The sequence below is a fragment of the Rissa tridactyla genome, chromosome 6, assembly GCF_028500815.1.
Source record: "Rissa tridactyla isolate bRisTri1 chromosome 6, bRisTri1.patW.cur.20221130, whole genome shotgun sequence".
In the NCBI taxonomy this organism is placed as follows: domain Eukaryota; kingdom Metazoa; phylum Chordata; class Aves; order Charadriiformes; family Laridae; genus Rissa; species Rissa tridactyla.
The window spans coordinates 63292916-63310413 of record NC_071471.1 but is presented as its reverse complement, the minus strand read 5'-3'; the positions used below and the strand labels follow the sequence as shown (position 1 = coordinate 63310413).

The following is a 17498-nucleotide window of genomic DNA, read 5'->3' as shown; positions in this document are numbered from 1 at the left end:
GGGAAAGTATGTCCCAACCAGGAGTTTGGGGAGAAGCCTGCCCACGAGCACAAGTTTTGCTGCGTTACGGTGTGCAGCACTGACGGCGGAGGCCACATCCTGCCCGGCAGGAAGGCAGCAGAGAGCCCTCGGATGCTCCCAGCATCCTGCCCGCCCGCAGCAGGCAGGGACAGCTGTGTGCAGGCAGGGGATGGGGGCAGAAATTTAGAAAGCAAGAGAAAGTGCGGGGCTGCAAACATTACATCCCAACACAAAGCAGCCAGAGGATGCGCCGACACAAAAAAAAAAAAAAAAAAAGGATACGTTATTCTTCCATAAATTAAGTTAAAGCAACCTCAGCACATCCCAGACCTTTAATACCGGGCTGCTGCAGACCAAGCAAGCTGGCTTCCAGCCTGCAAAATGTTTCAACTTCACCCAACTAAGACCCAGGTTTTATTAAAACAGGTTTATCTTCCTGCAAATAAACCTCAACAGCTTTTGCGCCCTGAAGAAGCAACTTCGGTTTGCCGCCTCGCCCTCCTCCCCCCCACCCACAACAAAACGCACATTCAAAACCTGATGAGTAAAGAATTACCAGTTACTGCTTTCTGAACCTTGCCCATGCAGGGCTGGTATGCAACAGGTTTCAGTGTTTGTTTTTATAATAAATAAAGCAAAAGTATGATGAGACAACTAAGCTCCTCGTCTCTCCTCTGCCTTCTTTGAAGATGGGCTTTTTATTTTGAGACTTAAGCAAAACTGTAAAGCGGTTAATAAAATAAAGGGCATTCCCTATCTCACATTTCAGCCTGTTCCAAGTAATCTAGACAGCCTTAGAATACCCAAACTTGCCTGTCAGCTATTTAATGAAGAAATAATAATAAAAATTAAAATTTAACACACACTTCCCCTACTTCCTATATATCTACTGATTGGCCCCATAATATCACTTTTCCTGCTAAAAAGCAAAAAAGTGGAAACAAAACCCCAGTTTTCCAGGCAAACAGTGAACTCTAAACATAATTAAAGAAGCGTAAAGCCCAACTTGAACAGCAGACAAGTATGCAGAGAACAGTGTGACCTTTCCTTATCACCCACTGACATGCTTAATCGTTTCCAAACAAAAAAAATGCTCTTTTCCACCACTTTTTCAGTCTGTGAGCACCTCCAGCGCCTGCGTGGCCTGTAAAGAGTTAAATCTCCCACTATCCCCTGCTGCCTGCGAAAAATCACGGAAACAATTGAGACATTGTCCAGTGAACAAGACTCCCAGGGACTGACATTTTTGTTTATGTCCCAGTTCTCAGCCTGTCAATTTTCACTCCCAACGTTAAAAGCCCAGCTTGCCCCAATACAGTCTGCCCTCGGCTGAAAAGGCTCCACTTCATTTATTTTATTAAAGCTATGGCGTGTTTATGATTCAGACTCCCCATCTCAGGACCTGTTGGTCCCATCCCCCCGCCTACCTCCCTGCCCTACAACAGCGACTTCCTAACTTTGGGGGGAAAAAAAAAGGCTTTGCAATGCCTTTTGCAGAGCTATTGCCAGGAAAAATAACTACGCTTAGGTTAAATACTAATGTTCGCATTTTGCTGGGGTATGAAGTATGTATTACTGTACTCTAGTCCCTTAAAATAGCCTTTGATTATTAACCGGGGCAGGGTAGAGGGGAAGGGAGTTGGGTACTAAGCCAGAGTGGCAGGAACTTCAAAAAGAAAATAATTTATAAAAAAAAAAAAAAAAAAAAAAAAGAAAAAAAAACCCACACCCCACTCCCAGTACCCAGCAGCAAACTAGAAAATAACATGTAATGGAGTAAAACAAACATCTCGGAGCAAAGCCGCGTTTCGCTGCATTTCCTGCCTGCGTTTTCATAATGACCAGAGCGTCAGGCCCAAAATACATCCCTCTCCTTCACCCCCGCCGGCCTCTCCCCCCCATTCCCAGCACTTTTTTTTTTTTTTCTCTCGTTACGCTCTCAATACTTTATCTCCCTGAAAAGCACACACAGCGGTCACCAGCGTTTCCTGTTTGCCGAGTGTGCTTTAACTATATCACACCCTCCGCCGCTGCGCTGGAATGCACAGCATATGGCATTGTGAAAGGGTTTACTGTCGAATAATGGCAGCAATGCAGTCCTGCTGGTTTATATCAAACCCTGTCACTCTCTTCACGGAGGTCTCTCTCGTGCTCTCCGAGAGGCGAGGTAAAACACACACACGCACGCACGCTACTCGGAGTCAGTCTCACGTAGGACCTCAGCAGAAGCCCGCCTGGATCAAGACCTGCAAACTCAAGGCAAGGAAGATCACAACTTACACAGTTGTGACTTGCAGTCACTCGTGATTTGGTTTGAATCTTAGTCCCCGTAACTTCTGCAGGATCCTTTTATAGGTAGATGAAAGGGCTGTTAAAAAAGTTTTTAGCTCCTCACTGCAATTCCTATGGGCACAGCCGGCATGGGCTGGAGAACAGCTACGTGCCCCAAGTCCTCCTTCTCCAGGGTGGCAGGGCTGTCAGCCTGAGCAACAGCCCGAACTCCATCCCAGAGCACAGCTTCATCTTCCCCTGCTTTCAGACATCAACACCAATATATTTGGTTATGAAAACATCCACCAAAAGCCAAACATACGCCACCACCACCTTTCACTTCGGGTCAAAGTTTCAAAACTGCATTTTCATTTAATTGCTCACAGGTTTATTTTTGTGGGTTGGTTTTTTTTTGTGTGTGTTGTGTTTTTTTTTTTTTAAAGCAACTTTAAAAGAAAAGGACTTACAAATAAATAAATAAATAAATTGCTGCTTCCAACTGCAGTCAGGTTTAGCTAAGACGCTCACAAAGGTTATACTTCAAAGTGCTTTTTGTGCAGATCTTGAAATGCCTTCCCATGCCCGGATGCATTCGGCCAGCAGACACCGAAATGAGTAGCAATACTTTTAAAGCCCATTGAAATGCATCCATCCACCCTCTCTTCATAAAAGGAAGCCTTACTTAACAGGCATTTATTATTGCTGAACTAGGGTTGAAAGTTCAGTGTCCTTATAGACCAAAATTATCAAGATTTCTGAGTTTGCAGCCCACGTTTAAGTCCTAATGAGCTATTGTACCACACTCACTGCTATTAACTCTTTGAGGTCAGGAACCCATGTTCTCTTTTAAACGTCTCACAGATGTCTGAGGAAAAAGAGCAAAGCTCACCTGTGCTGAAGGACAGGTGAGCAACTGGATTTTTTTTGGCCTTTAGTCTCTTCCAGCAAAATACGCAAAGACAATTACAGCATTAAATAAGCATGTCAAAGACAGAGTAGCCTACCAGTTCGGACTGTGAACTCGGAATCAGGGGAGCTGTACATCGCTCCCAGCTTTGCCGTGATCTGATATGCAGAACACATTACCCTTCTGGGAAGGGGACATGAGCGTATGGTGGCCATCACACCACCAAACCGCACCTTGCGCTTCACAGACCCCAGCTCTCCTGGACCCGAGCTCTTTGTGGCAGGGACAACAACCCGCTTTTCTGAGAGTAGCTTGGCCTACTAGAGCCTCTTAAACACAGGTGACAATAAAGTGAAAACAAAATTATCTTTAATTTGCACCACGCGCTTTGACCTGCTCGTTGGCGCAATCACAGCAGTGAAACACAGTGTCCGCAGGGAGAGAGATGTCACCACCAGGCTTGGATGGTGCTTGGGAAGGGAAGGATCCCTAATTTTCCAACCTCAGACTAAGGCACCTGATCCCAACCACAAGCGAACGGGAACAGGATGATGCTTTAATGCACGAGCCATGAGCCCGGCTTGGTACCCAGGCGAGGAGCCTGGGCGAGTCAGCCAGAAAGCGAACACGGTGCCAGCTCTTTAGCCGTTCTCCTCTCCCATCAGTGCTGGGGCTGCTCCCCTACATTTTCTCACCATTTACTCATCCCGCAGATTCCTCAGCGCGAGATCTGAGGCGGCCACACAATCGCCTACGCAGGAATGGAGCTTAACAGTCCATCTATGGTGGGAGCAGACGCTCCCTCGATGTGCTCCAGGCATGACGAGCAGAACAAGTTACTGCAGGGCGAGCTTCACCAGGGTCTTACAGCACCTCTGTAACTGCCCGGCCACACGCTCAGCTCTGGACACAGACACGAGCAAACTTCACCTTCAGTCCAAATGGCATCTGCTACCTCACGTTTACCCCTCAGGCAGCAAGTGTGGAGCAACCGGCACACCTCCGATTCACACCAGAGCTTATCCCAAGGTAACCTGTCCTGGCCATCAGAGCAGGTTACTTCATGTCCAGTAAATGACTTCCCTCCCAAAAGCCCGGCATGCCTGAAAAGCATCGAGATGCAGAGTCAACGTTGAGCAGCTACCTCTTTAGCAATTCAAACCCTTGCTTGCTTCATATTAATTAACCATGTAGACATGTCCAACATGCAGCAACAGAAGTTCTGCCGCCAGGGAAAAAACTCTGTGCACTGCAACCATTTGGGGTTTTCTAATGATAGTGCTTCCACGCAGCTGCTTGGCAGGAAAAGCGTTCATGGCTGTAAATGCACACTAGGAAAGTCTGCAGGCTTTCAGGTCCCTTCACCCTGCTCTCCTCCATAAAATATCGTTTCCTTATTACAGGGCAGCCACATCCCCGCAACGTGCTACACTGACATCGCAGAGCTCTGCAGGCATACAATGGGGCAAAATTGTGTTGTTTTGCCTTTCCTCTCCGACACTATCCTTCAAGCCAGGGGAGGAGACCACAGAGATTTCATGCATTTCCCAGTGGGCAGGATGAGCAACAAGAGACCAAAACCCTCCTTCAGGGTGTATCCTTCTCCTATAGCCTTGGGAAGAAATAGGTCAGCACGAGGACAAGCTCCAGGGGAGAAGAGCTCAGGACACGCTATTCCTTCTCTCCCTCCCTTTCCTTTCTTAGTATTTGCTAGCTGGGGCACAGGCAGAAGCCACGACCAGCGCTCAGCAAGGGGCTTTATTTCATATAAATGCTCAATTCCAGCACCCCAACTCAGGAAAAAGTGTCACTATACAAGACAATACTTCGAGCACACACTTAAGTTTTGTCCTGAACACAGATGGACATCAGCTCACGTTTAATGATTTCTTGAATCAAGGCCTAAAAAGTAAAAAGGAAGGGGAAGGGGAAGCTAGTTTCCACAGTAATAGTAGTCGAGAAGTCTTTGAGTCTTGCCAACAGGAAAAATGCGTGTTAGGGAACCGTTCGCCTCTCCTAGGAAACTAGCACAGACCCACCTCTTTCTGCAGGCTAGCACCGCAAGGACACCATTAGATCCTTCATTTGCACAATAAGAAGGTAGAGGGATAGGGTTGAAAAAACAAAACAAAACCCACAAACAAACAACAAACCAAACAAAACAAAAAAAAAAAAAACCCCACACACTTCCACACTTCCCTCCCTCCTGCCAAAGAAAAAAAAAAAAACAACAACCAAACCAAACTCAAAAGTTTTGTTACTTCTGAATTCCATCAAGGAGGCTAGTCAGAAAGCACCCTTCCTCTTGTATACACACACACACGGGTTCAAACCACGCACGCCCAGGACCCTCTACCAGCCTATCCCTCATGTATATATTATTGCGACACAGGCGAGCCTGGCTGCAGAGCGGCTGCTTGCCGGCATCAGGAAGGACTGGTCCAGCTCCCCCAAACTTCCTAATTCCAAGAGATGAGACCTAAGTTAGATCTGACACAAGCACTCACGGATATGCAGGGTCTTAACACCACCAAAAGTAATCTTCCTCCAAGGTCTGATACATGTTTGGATTTTAGGTTTAGATTTCAAAAACTACTTCGGTTTCTTTTTTGTTTTGTTTTGTTTTTCCTGTGGGGCTGCAGGGTTGGGGTGGTTGGGTTTTTTTGCTCTAAAATGCAGATGTGGAAATCATCAGTTTCTCAAAATCACCTTGGGAAAACTTAACATCTTTCTGGCCGCACTGGTAAAAACGGAGAAGCAAGTCATGTTTCCCCATCTCTGGAAAGTGCAAAATGATTTTGCTCCCCAGTATCTGTCAGGTACAAGCGAAGCTTCAAGGCCAGGTCCCCTGCAACCAGCCTGCTACAGATTCAAAGCAACGTTTGTTTGACAAAAAATTCTAGATTATTTTTCTGTAATCAGGCACAGAACGTTGCCTGGGGAGAGATTAGGGGTGGATGACTGATTTATGAAGGCATTGCTCCTTGTTATTTGCAACATCCCTTCCTCTCCCAAGGCTTCCCAAAACGGGTCTGTCCCTTGCCAAATAGGTCTGCATAGGACAGAGAAGAAAGCATCCTTCCTTCTCTTTCTGCACAGGCTTACTAGGCAGCTCCAGGTTCTTCCACAGGAGAGAGTACAGATGCGTATACAGTCCAGAAAGTGAAGTATCCCATGAATAATAGAATCCCAAACCGCATGAACTGGTGAGAAGAGCAATAATCCTGGGCTTGAGCAACTTGGCAAAGAAATGGTCCTGAGCCCAGCAATGCCAGCTTCCTTCCTTTCTTTTTAATGATAAAGACGTGCTGTTTTCTTTACTACAGCACCTGGACACAGTACACAGACCTTGTTTAGACAGAAAATAGGAGGTTCCTATTCAAGTGGGCTCGTCTGCACGGGGAAGTTTTTGTGCAAGGGCTCAAGTGTGAATTGAAAAATGCAGAATAACTATTTCGAATTATCTCTCCGTGTGGACACTGTTATTCAGCACTAAGAGTTTCTTTGTGAGATTTAGCTTAATCCGTTTCCAAAGCGGATTAAGCTAAACCACACAAAGGACCTCTTACTGCTGAATAAGAGTGGCCGCATGGAGAGATAATGAGGAATAGTTATTCTGAGACAGCTACTTCAACTGCATATTTGGGCTTTTCCACTCTGCGTCAACAAGCCCAGAGTCGCACTGGAAAGCAAAGACTGCGGTTCTAGAAATTTGGGCAACAACAGTGCCGGGGCCGTATTGTACCCGTTAAATCTTCGGCTCTGCACACGATGGCTGCTCCTGCTCCAGTCGGCATGGGCCCTGGCTCCAAACCAGGCTGCATTATTCAATACCTACTTCTCCAAGCTCCAGATTGAATCCAGCCGCAAACTTCAGCTGCAGACAGGGAGAAGGACCTGCGGCGATCGGCCCTGCCAAGCCGGCCACCCTGGGCACACGTTGTCTTTGATCTGACAGGCTCACCCATCTGGCTCTCCGGCGTCACCCGGCGCTGCTGCGGCTCTTCGCCCGCTGCCAAGGCCAAGCTGCTGCTGCTGCATCCTCCCGCACGCCCCGGGGAGGGACCGTCTGTGCTCTACCTGTTCCTCTCAGCACAACCGCCCTTGCGCAGGAGAGCTGACAGCTTCCCCATATTTAATTTTAGGCCCACGCCAAGTCCCTAGAAGTTAATTTAACATGCATGCTCCAGCATTAACACACTGCCACGTGACTGAATCCAAAACACAGCTTGGGCTCCTCGGTGCTAAAACACTCCTAAACCATCTTCCCAGTGCAGGTTTCTACCTTGAAAGGCTGCTCTCTGCAGTTTTACAGTATCCCAAACTAGCTGGGCAGAACAGGACAGAACTTAAGGCACTTGTATTCGTGTCACATTTGGGACATGGTGGGCATTTTATAAATAAAAGATACAAGAGGGAAGCCTGCAGCAGATGTGCTTCCAGCCACACTGAAGGCAGCATAGTTACGTATTTTTTGAGGATCTCTGATGAGCAAGCTTTCATCTTGCCTCCTCCTCACCCAGAGAGTTCTGATACTCAGATATGTCTGAGAGAGAGATACCAGATACATTTTGGTGTGCCACAACAAACCAAAAATGCCAAATCTCAGGGCTCCTGCTCCAGAGCAAGAGCTGCAGCATGGCCCCTCCAGGAAATCAAAGCCAAGGCTGGTTCACCATTACATCCTGGGCTATAAACCTGCTGCTTCAGGACGACCTGCCGAGCCGTCTCCGGTAACGTCAGAGAAGCCTGGCCCTGCCTGGGGAGCACTGCAGCCATCTCAAGGCAAGCCGCCCCAGCACCCATGAATCAGAGCCCTCCCAGGCACCGAGGACCAGGTTCTCCCAAAGTCCAGCCGGGTAATTCACAAGAAACGAATGCTCAACAGATTGCTCAACCCCTACTCAGCTCCCTTCTCTTGCAGCAACGCTTAGGGTTGCTAATTCTTGCGATTTTATAGCCAGTCTAGCAATACTTGCTATTTTTCTTGAAGTGCGGTAGCGTTGAAGTCAAGTGTTTAGGGAAGAACCTCAGCCTCCACTTACAGCACACAGCAAGCTCCTGAACTGCTGTAGAGAAGAGTTTGAGAATGAGCGGAGTATACCCTGCAGGCTCAGGAACCAGAGAACAAATAAAGAGGATACAAAATGTATTATTTAAGAAACAGAAAACAAACAAAAACATCACCAAAAAAAAAACCCCCACCAATCCTCATGATCTTTTGAGGCCTGACTCATGATGCTAGAACAATTGGGGCTGGCAGTCCTATACATTTTACAGCATTTATTCACAGCTGAAATATCCCAACATCCAAATACTTCAGAGTTCTTGGAGCTACTCACAGATCTCCTGACTACAACCAAGCGTGACAATCCATCACAGCTGCCAATCCAGCCCCAAGGTGTCTTCTGAAGGTGCTTTAGTGCTGATTGATGTTTGCAGAGGCATTAAATTCCTGCTCACTTCACAGTAAGAGCTACAAGCCTGCACATTTCCCCAGTCTCCACGATAAAGCAGAGGGGTTACCTCCAGCACCTAAATAAGGTCTGTACAGGCCGGACATTGTGCCACAGAGTAAATACAACGGCGTGAAGCAGTCTCCTGAAGTCTGAATTATTTGGCAAGCATATCAAATTACCAAGTGAATTACTTTTGAGGAGTCCACACTTCTGTGCTCTACACAAACCAAGCACTAGGCTTCTCATTCATACTTAGTGGGTACTGAATACAATGTGTGTGTTTTATAGGAATCCGTCCAAAATAATTTTATTGGGCTGCTAGTAGATCAATTCTATACTTAGCCCTAAACATTCAGGTTTGAACACAGATATTTTTTTTTTTTTTTTTTTTTTTTTTTTTTTTTTTTTTAAACACAACCCTTCCCGACGAAAAATCAAAAGGAATTAGTGGTAAAAGACTTAGCCACAAAATTCTCAGCAAGTTTAATTTGTTCTGTGGCTTAATTCCATGCAGCTCCGAAAATTCAGGACAAGATGTTTGCACACTTTTGGGCATGTATTAATGAAACATTTTGTTTACTTTGCAACTGCCAGAGCAATTAGCCAAATAAAGTATAGAGCATTTAAAAGGGAGAGAGTCACTGAAGGAGCTCTCCAATTAAGCCTGCACGGCTATTTCTGCAGCGTGAGTCTCGGGGATCTGTGTGTTGAGTCCATGCGCCAAGGCGTGACCTGCTGGCCGTAAGGGACTGCTCGGGTACCAGTGCAGCCCCGACACGCAGCCCTCTCCTCCTCCACACCTACGTGCCCCTCTTGATACCAGGCACTGACATGAACGATGCCCAACTCCTTCCCCCCCACCACCACCACATCCCAGCAACTCTCAGCGCATCTGCGTGCTCAGCGGATCGCCCTGCAGATCTCCAGGGAAGAGGGTGTCCCATCATGGGCACACGCGGCCTAAAATCCAGGAACATCTCAAGAGGCTACTGCAGAGGAAGAAGAGCCTCTCTACAACAAAACATTGAAGACAAAGTGAGAGCTTTAAAAGCCCTCTTGGGGCACTGAGACTGGAAGTTGCAAGATTATGCTCCCAGATGGCTCCGTACATACAGGACCGCACATAGGTCGATGCACCCCATTTCTGGCCTGTTTGAAGGGTGGATTTTAAAATCTAGCTAAGATAAACCTCAAGATTACTTGTAGGTATTTGCCTTTTCTCTCAAAGCACGTAAAGCGCAAACCACACAAGACTGAAAGAAATTAGGGACCAGGCAGAGCAGACTGCGCAGCTCCAACCCTAACGTCTCTGGGAAACAACCCCTGATCCCTCCAAACTGCCCAGTGGTCCCTGACACTCGCTGTTCCAGGCGTGTTGAAGAGTGAGAACAGAGAGTCCATTTCAGATGGTTTTGCCTTCAGTGTTCCATGTCATATCATGTTTTGAGAACACTTTTTTTTACCTCCATAAGCAAAAAAAAAAAAAAAAAAAAAATTAGATACACTACTGCACAGTGATTCTTTGTTCTTGGGGATTCAGTCTAGTTTATGTCTGTGTTCATTACATATTAGAAAACCCAGGCCAAATAGTACTAGAAGTCCTCCCCCAAGGTAACATTTACATTTACTTCAAAAGGCCTGCCCTACAAAAGAAAATGCAGGAATTTTTTAAACCTTTAACTGTTCTGTAAGAAATCTACTGTACCAAACCGCCTCCATTTTGGGTTCAGAAAGTTTTTGCCCGGTACAAAGGAAGCTAAAAAGCAAGTCTTTGTACAGCCGAGACAGCAGGAGGCAGGATCCCAAGAACTGGTCTTTCACCCATACTCCTGCCCAAAACAGGGCATGGCTGAGTCAGACTATTTACTTTGCAGAGAACAGGGAAGAACAGCACTGGTTTTCTCCTTAAGGTTGTAGGAATGCATGCACAGATAAAAAAAGGTTTTAAAGGAGCTTGCTTTCTGCAGTGAGCAGGTTTTGGAGATCCTTGCGCAGACATACCACGCTCATTTTCACTTGCCTGTCCACACCACAACAGAAAGCGTTCACCTGAGAATCCCACTCCTCGGGCACCCAGATCTCACCCTTAACACCACACTGGCAGCACACGTGTGGAGCTCATCAGGGGCACGTTGAACGTGGGATTTCAGGACAACTATCACCCTGCCGGTTTAGAGGAGCATGCAAGGCACCCAGCTTTACACCCAAAAAACTTTCTGCTAACAAAGTCTTAATGCCTTAAATGAAATCAAAGGTCAGAAAAAAGAGGGGAAATAACCATAAAAACCCTTTTAAAAAAATATCCCAGCCTCATAATAGTACTATCCGCAGGCTGAATTCAAAATTTTGACCTAGCAAGCTTAATAGCGTACTATTAAAACAATTTTTTCCCCAGTTTTCTTTCACCTTTGGACACAGATAAGCAGCATGACTGTGCCAGAGCAAGATGCAAGAGTCTTACAAGACGAGTGAAGCACCTAAATGCAAATAAATGCAATGGTCTTAAATGGAGCCTCATGCTGTACCTTCCTCAAGACATGCTGAACATAATTTCAGTTTAATATTCTGTTTCTCATTATGGGCCTTGGAGACTCTCTCAAGCACCATGAAAAGCAGTATTAACCCAGCCCACAGCACTGGGGGCAATCCAGCCAAATTATTCATGCTGGTCTTTTGCTTCGATTTTTGTAGTCTTAACTTAATGTTCTTAAACAAATCTGAAAGGAGGACGGCTGACAAATAGTACAGACTTTACTTAAGACATTACAGACGGCCATGTTCTGCAGCCTCGAGTCATTAAGCTAAAAACCCGCGCTGAAGCCAAGGGGAGTTTCATCGGAGCTGGGTGTAAAGGCTGCAGCCCTGACACGGAGCTCGTAGTAGTCACAGCCAAGCAACTGAGAAGCAAGAACGTTAAAACAGAAAAAAGAAAGGAAAAAGGAAGGGGAAAAAAAAAAAAAGGCAGGGGGGAGAGAAAAAAGAAACCCTCCCCCCAATCTCCTTTCCTCTCTTTGTAATCCACCTATAAAGATTAGTCTCAAATCCCAATTTCAGAGATAGGGGGAAGATAAGAAATTATTTGCAGGTGTTAGGGTTTTCCTACAGATCTTCAGGGCAGTGCAACTGATTTCAAGATGAAAAACTGGCACGGGTACGCTTGGCAGACAGACAAGATGCAGCAGTGTGGGTAGAAAACCAGTTTCTATCCCTATACATTACACATTACGCTTGCACAAAAACTTCAGCATGTCCATGAAATACCTCTCATTGTTCCATGAAAAGATCAGTTGCGTTTTCACGTGTGCAGAAATGGGTGTAAAGCCTCATGCAAGAGCAACCAGGTCCCAGGTGCTGTGGGCAGGCACAGCAGTGACAAACGGGAACACCAGAGAAACCTGACACATCCCAGGCCAACTGGCATCTGCAGCCACTTCACTTCCCCGGAATGCCATTACCCGCTCTAACTTTATTTACCAAAAATAAGACCATTTTTACTCCACAGAATGAATGTGGCCTGGGGCGGATGCCAGGGAAAAGGGTGGAAAAAGCTGCCGCTTATTTATTTTTTTTTTTAACAGAACAAGGCAAAACAGTTCACTGCTAGAAATAAACATTAAACCTTGTAGAATCACCCCCCCTCCCCAAAACCCCACTGCTCCCCCCTCCGCTCCCTCCTCCGCCTCCTCTCCCTCCAACATTGTAAGTAGCACAAAAGATCACATTACAAATGCCAGCTGTGGCTCTTTTGGAAGGTGGCCTCCATCTCAGAGGTAGTATATGTTCCTCACGGCCTAAGTGGTTGCTATGGTAAATATGCTTTTTATTGAATAGCAGAGTGAAACAGCTTTTAAAGAGACCCACAAGAACCCCATAAACGGTCAAAATACATGGCAGATCAGCCTCAGCCTCCTTGGAAACAGGTTTCCCCTTATTTTCCAAAGTGATCATGATTTTTGATCTCCCCCCCCCCCCCCCTTTTTTTTTGGTGTATTTGTGTTGTCCACTTGCCTCCACCTTGTCTGCACCCAGGTGGAGGGGCTGGAGAGGGCTGGGGAGCCGGGACCCTGGCCAGTCCCCGGCACAATGAGCTGCTTTGACTTTTGAAGGCAAGCGCCTGCTCTCCTAAGGCTTCGAGGACAGGGGATGCTCAGCACTGGGATGTGCAGGTGATCCCCAGTGAAGCCACCCCCCAAACTCAGCCTGTCCTCCCAGGCTGCAGCCAAACCAGGCAGGAGAAACCTCCTGCTCCCCGGCCATCACCTCCTGCAAGCCCAACACTGCTCCACCATGCCAGCCCCAGAACACTCCCATCCCTCATGTCGGTCCTCCAGCACAGCATTAAAAAAAAAAAAAAAAAAAAAAAAAAAAAAAAGAGAGAGAGAATTAAAATAAGGAAGTTACTTTGGTTCATTTCATAGAATCATAGAATGGTATAGGTTGGAAGGCACCTTAAAGATCACCTAGTTCCAAACCTCCTGCCCTGGGCAGGGACACCTCCCACCAGACCAGGCTGCTCAAAGCCCCGTCCAGCCTGGCCCTGAACACCTCCAGGAATGGGGCAGCCACAGCTTCTCTGGGCAACCCGTGCCAGTGTCTCACCTCACAGTGAAAATTTTCTTCCCGATATCTAATCTAAATCTACCCTCTTCCAGTTTGAAGTCATAACCCCTTGTCCTGTCACTACATACCCTCGTCAAAAGTCTCTCTCCAGCTTTCTTGTGGGCCTCCTTTCTTGTGGGCCCCATTTCTTACTCAGATGACAGTAGGTTTTGATGGCTGTAGATTTCTAAATAACCAGCCAAACATCTTTTCTCTGATCTCTTCCTCCAGTGATGGCCCACGTGGACAAGAAGGAAAAGCAAAGTCATTCTCGAGAAGTGAATCAACCAGTGCCAGATATTGACTAAGCAAATACCAGTCCTGTGCCAATTGCTCTCTGCTGCACTGAGGGATGGTTTAGAAGCTGTGGACTCTAAAAGGTAGGAAACCTTTTTTCTTTTTAAAGAAAGAACTAAAGACACTCATAGCAAAGGGCTGACACTCCTCAAGTTAGTTAAGAGAGACAACATCGGAAAAAGAAGCTCCTCAGAAATGGTTAGTATGATTTTAGATTTCTAATAAAACAAATGTCTATCTTGGATGACCTACCAGGTACGTCAGCTTTAGACCATATAGCAAAAGATAAAGAACAAGCAACACTTCTTTTCCTGGGATTCACCTTGTCATCCATTGGTTATAAAAAAAGTTATTAAAAAAAAAAAACATCATGTAAAACTTGATGATAAAGTACTTCGGAAGAAATATTCTAAACCAATCCGTGTCATCTTCTCCAGAGGTAAATTTACCAGATGAGAGCTCAGAGCTAAGATGCTCCTTAACCAGAAACGGCGCTGACACGAGCTATGGGTGAGGATGGGCCAGCGTATACTGCCCCTCTTGCATAACACCACATAAATAAACTGTTTCCTTTTAGACCTCTACGGATACTATTTTAGAAAATAAAATAAAACCCCAAACCCCCTCATGCAAATTCGTATTGAACATTTCAAAATCAACATTGTTTTCACAATAGAAGCAAGAAAATCTAACAAGATCTGAAAAGTTAACTGATAAGTTCATAAAAAAAAAAAAGCTATTTTTTAGCAACGCTACTTATTATAAACAGAGTTTTATACTTTGCAGATAAGTACTAAACATTTGGTAACACTTTTCATGCTAAACGAAAAGTCATCACAACACAAAGGGAGATGTGCTCTTGTTGAGCTTGGCTCTGTTGAGCCTTCACCCAGGTAAAGCGCTGACCAACGCTCACAAACTTTCATTCAAAATTTTGCAATAACAAAAGATATTTTTTTTTTATGGTAAAGGCCATAGAATAGCCTTCATTTTTTATTTCTTTAATGCTTCCCAAAAGTGTCTCTTCATTCTCTTCAGTTCAACATTCAGTCAGATGTGTAAACTGGTCTGATCAGACTTCACTGCCACTAAGTAATTCTGCAGTACATAATTTTAGAGCATTTTCAACTCTCTGCTCTCCTACGAGGCACAGAGCAAAGCGTCATGAATGATAATTTCATAAATGGCCCAGCAATAGCAAATGTATTCCTTCCTTTTACCATGGGCTCATTATGGTTTTTGTTTGTTTTGAAATATTTCTCTGTTGGTTTGTGTAAAAGAAAACTGATGACAACCAATGCCATTAATGTAAAACGGTCAAATGCTTTTTTTAAAAAATAAATAAAAACAAAGGAAGAACATCTTTCTGCATTTACTTACAACAATGTGTGCTGGAGATGGAGACCTAGCATCCTTGAGGGCTTGTCTACTCTGAAGGCTCCCTGCCTGAACATCAAGCAGTGGCCATTTCATCTGCAGATACTGGATGGAGGAAACAAAAATGGGAAAAGAAAAATGAGTTCAGAAAAGAAAGGCAAAAAAAATAACAAATCTTAGGTAACATGGGTAAAAAGATATAAATTAAAATTTATGCAAGGAACTGAAACAAAAATTAAGACGACTTTGCATGTTTGTGGAGACAAAATCTGTGCAGAACACTAACAATTTTATACCGTCACATTACAGTTCAGGAATAAGAAAATAAGGCAGATTGCAAAGACAGTATTGTGTTGATTTTATTAACTGTAACAAAAAATCTCAAAGAAGAATAAAACCCACACAGAGACAAAATACCAAAACTATGGAGAGGACGGGACAAGGGAGGGGAAGGTGGATTATCAATCTCAAGAGAGCGAAAACACGTATCGTGGGTTAAGAATATGATCTCATTATTTAACGGGTCATCTGTCAGCCTTCTTTCAACAAATGCACTATGTCAACTCCTCTGGCTTCCTGGCACTGTATGAGCCCTAAAGGCAGAGGTCTACCCCAAAAAGACCCAGCACTGCTGGGTCTTAGCATCTATTTTCTCTACTTTCCACCATTTCTGGAGGTCACCATGGATTATTTTCTTCTTGCTCATCACCACCAGGAGAGAAATCTTCTGTCGAAGAACCCTTAAGGGACTTGCACAGTGTAACTTATTCAATTACAAGGCCAAACTTAATAAGCTCTCTGGTTGATGATGTCCAAGACCAAGTAGAGCCTGGTGCACTCAGGCTCAGATGCGTTGGCCAGGCACACGGGGATAGCCACAACTTCTTTATGTCACTGCCGTCAGCAGATAGGCTGAATACACGCAGGTGGTCTCCAGCATAAGGGGGTGTTGATTCAAAAGCAAAATAAGCTTAACTACACGTCGAGGAGCAGAACGTTCCCATGGATTTAACCAGCATCAAATATCAACAGAAAAATCTGCACTCAGGCATGCGTGTCCTCTCCCTAAACTCACTGGGGCAGCCACTACACCCCAGCCAGATCACATGGTGGAGCTCAAGGCTTCCATCTAACCGGTGAAGTCTCGAGCTGGTACCCAGATTGCTGCATCAGAAGGGCTCGATTCTGAGCAAGAGCAGCCCTGCGGAGAAATCAGTTAGCCCAATGAGACTTCTGTGCAGTATATCTAAATATAATTTCAGCCCAAGCTTTTCTCTCCGCGTGGTGCTGCACTGTGCCAATTAGGCATACTGGTTAATACGTGATCTCTAAAAGCCCTATATCGTGCTGGAAGAAATATGTACTGCCACATACCTTCAGCCCCCTCCTAGAACTACAAAAAGCATCTGTTGGGCCACTGCAGAAGGTCCTATTTAGCGCTAGACTCTGGTTGACCTAACAGATCTATTCCTAGAAATATCTAGAGAAATCGTTATGTTTATCTATTCCGTTTTTTTGGTTTGTTTTTTTTTTTTTTTTTTTTTTCAGAAGAGTAATCTTGAAGGAGAACCACACACAAACAACCCCCGCCACCCCAGGCGAACAACGGAAGCCGTATCTAAATCTCCACGAAGGAAGGAAGGAGATCTCGTTCCATGCTTTCAGCACATCACTATCACATTTGCTCACGTATGCAAAACATTCGCTAGCATGCAAGGCCTGTTTGCTGCAAGACCCTGGGCACAGAGGTGACCAAAAGCAGGAGTCAGCAGGAGGATGCATTACCAATTCCCATCGCTTGGAGGGCCTGAAATTTCTGAGCTATTGGAATGCAAATAAACAAACCCATACTCTGGATTTGTGCCCCATACGAGTTCCTTAAGTTCCAAGAAGTCTTGTTTTTATTCATCTTCACATTTGGGATTTGTGCAATGTGGACCAGAATGTTTCAGCACTTCTTAAAAACAAGAAATAAAACACAAACAAGCCAGAACTGGTCTACCGTAAGCGACATTTCTAACTCTTATGACTCCATTGTAAGCCTCCAGATATTTGATGGCTTGTATCAAATCCCTGCTCTTCAATATAGGTGACCACAACATAAATTTTAAAGTTGAGATGATGTTAAAGTAACTTTCTAACCCTTTGTGGTTTCCAGAAGTGCTTAAAAATGCAACCAATTGCACAGAAAATGAACCCAAAACCTAAGCCGACTGAGAGTGTCTTAACTTGAGGGGAAGTCTGATACATTTCAGATTTGCAGATGGCACTATTAAACAAGTCAACTGCTACTTTTTTAGAGTCCATCAGTTGTCTTAGTGATCGATACACCACCACATAGAGGTGCATATGAATTTGCAGAAAGGGTCCTGATGGGTCACAGGTACTACTGGCTTCCTCAGGTTTTCCAGCCAGCTAGTGAAGTATTTTTCCCTTCTTCCAAGAAAAACGTCCTCACAGGATGTGTGCCTCACAGTACACGTTTCAAAACTCCACGACCATTTTGGAGAGTGAGAAGTTACTGCTACCACAGCTAAAGCACTTACAAGAACCTGCCAGCTCAGGAA

At 45.2% G+C, this 17498-nt stretch overlaps 1 protein-coding gene across 18 annotated transcripts in view; it reads right to left on the bottom strand.

Moving 5' to 3' along the window:
• Window positions 1–17498, bottom strand: part of TCF7L2 (transcription factor 7 like 2) — a 182393-nt gene that overhangs the window by 102929 nt on the left and 61966 nt on the right. For all 18 annotated transcript variants that reach the window (XM_054207124.1, XM_054207125.1, XM_054207135.1 and 15 more), the window contains one exon: window positions 14935–15036. In XM_054207124.1, coding sequence (XP_054063099.1) covers window positions 14935–15036 — 102 coding nt within the window. The remainder of the gene's footprint in view (window positions 1–14934; window positions 15037–17498) is intronic.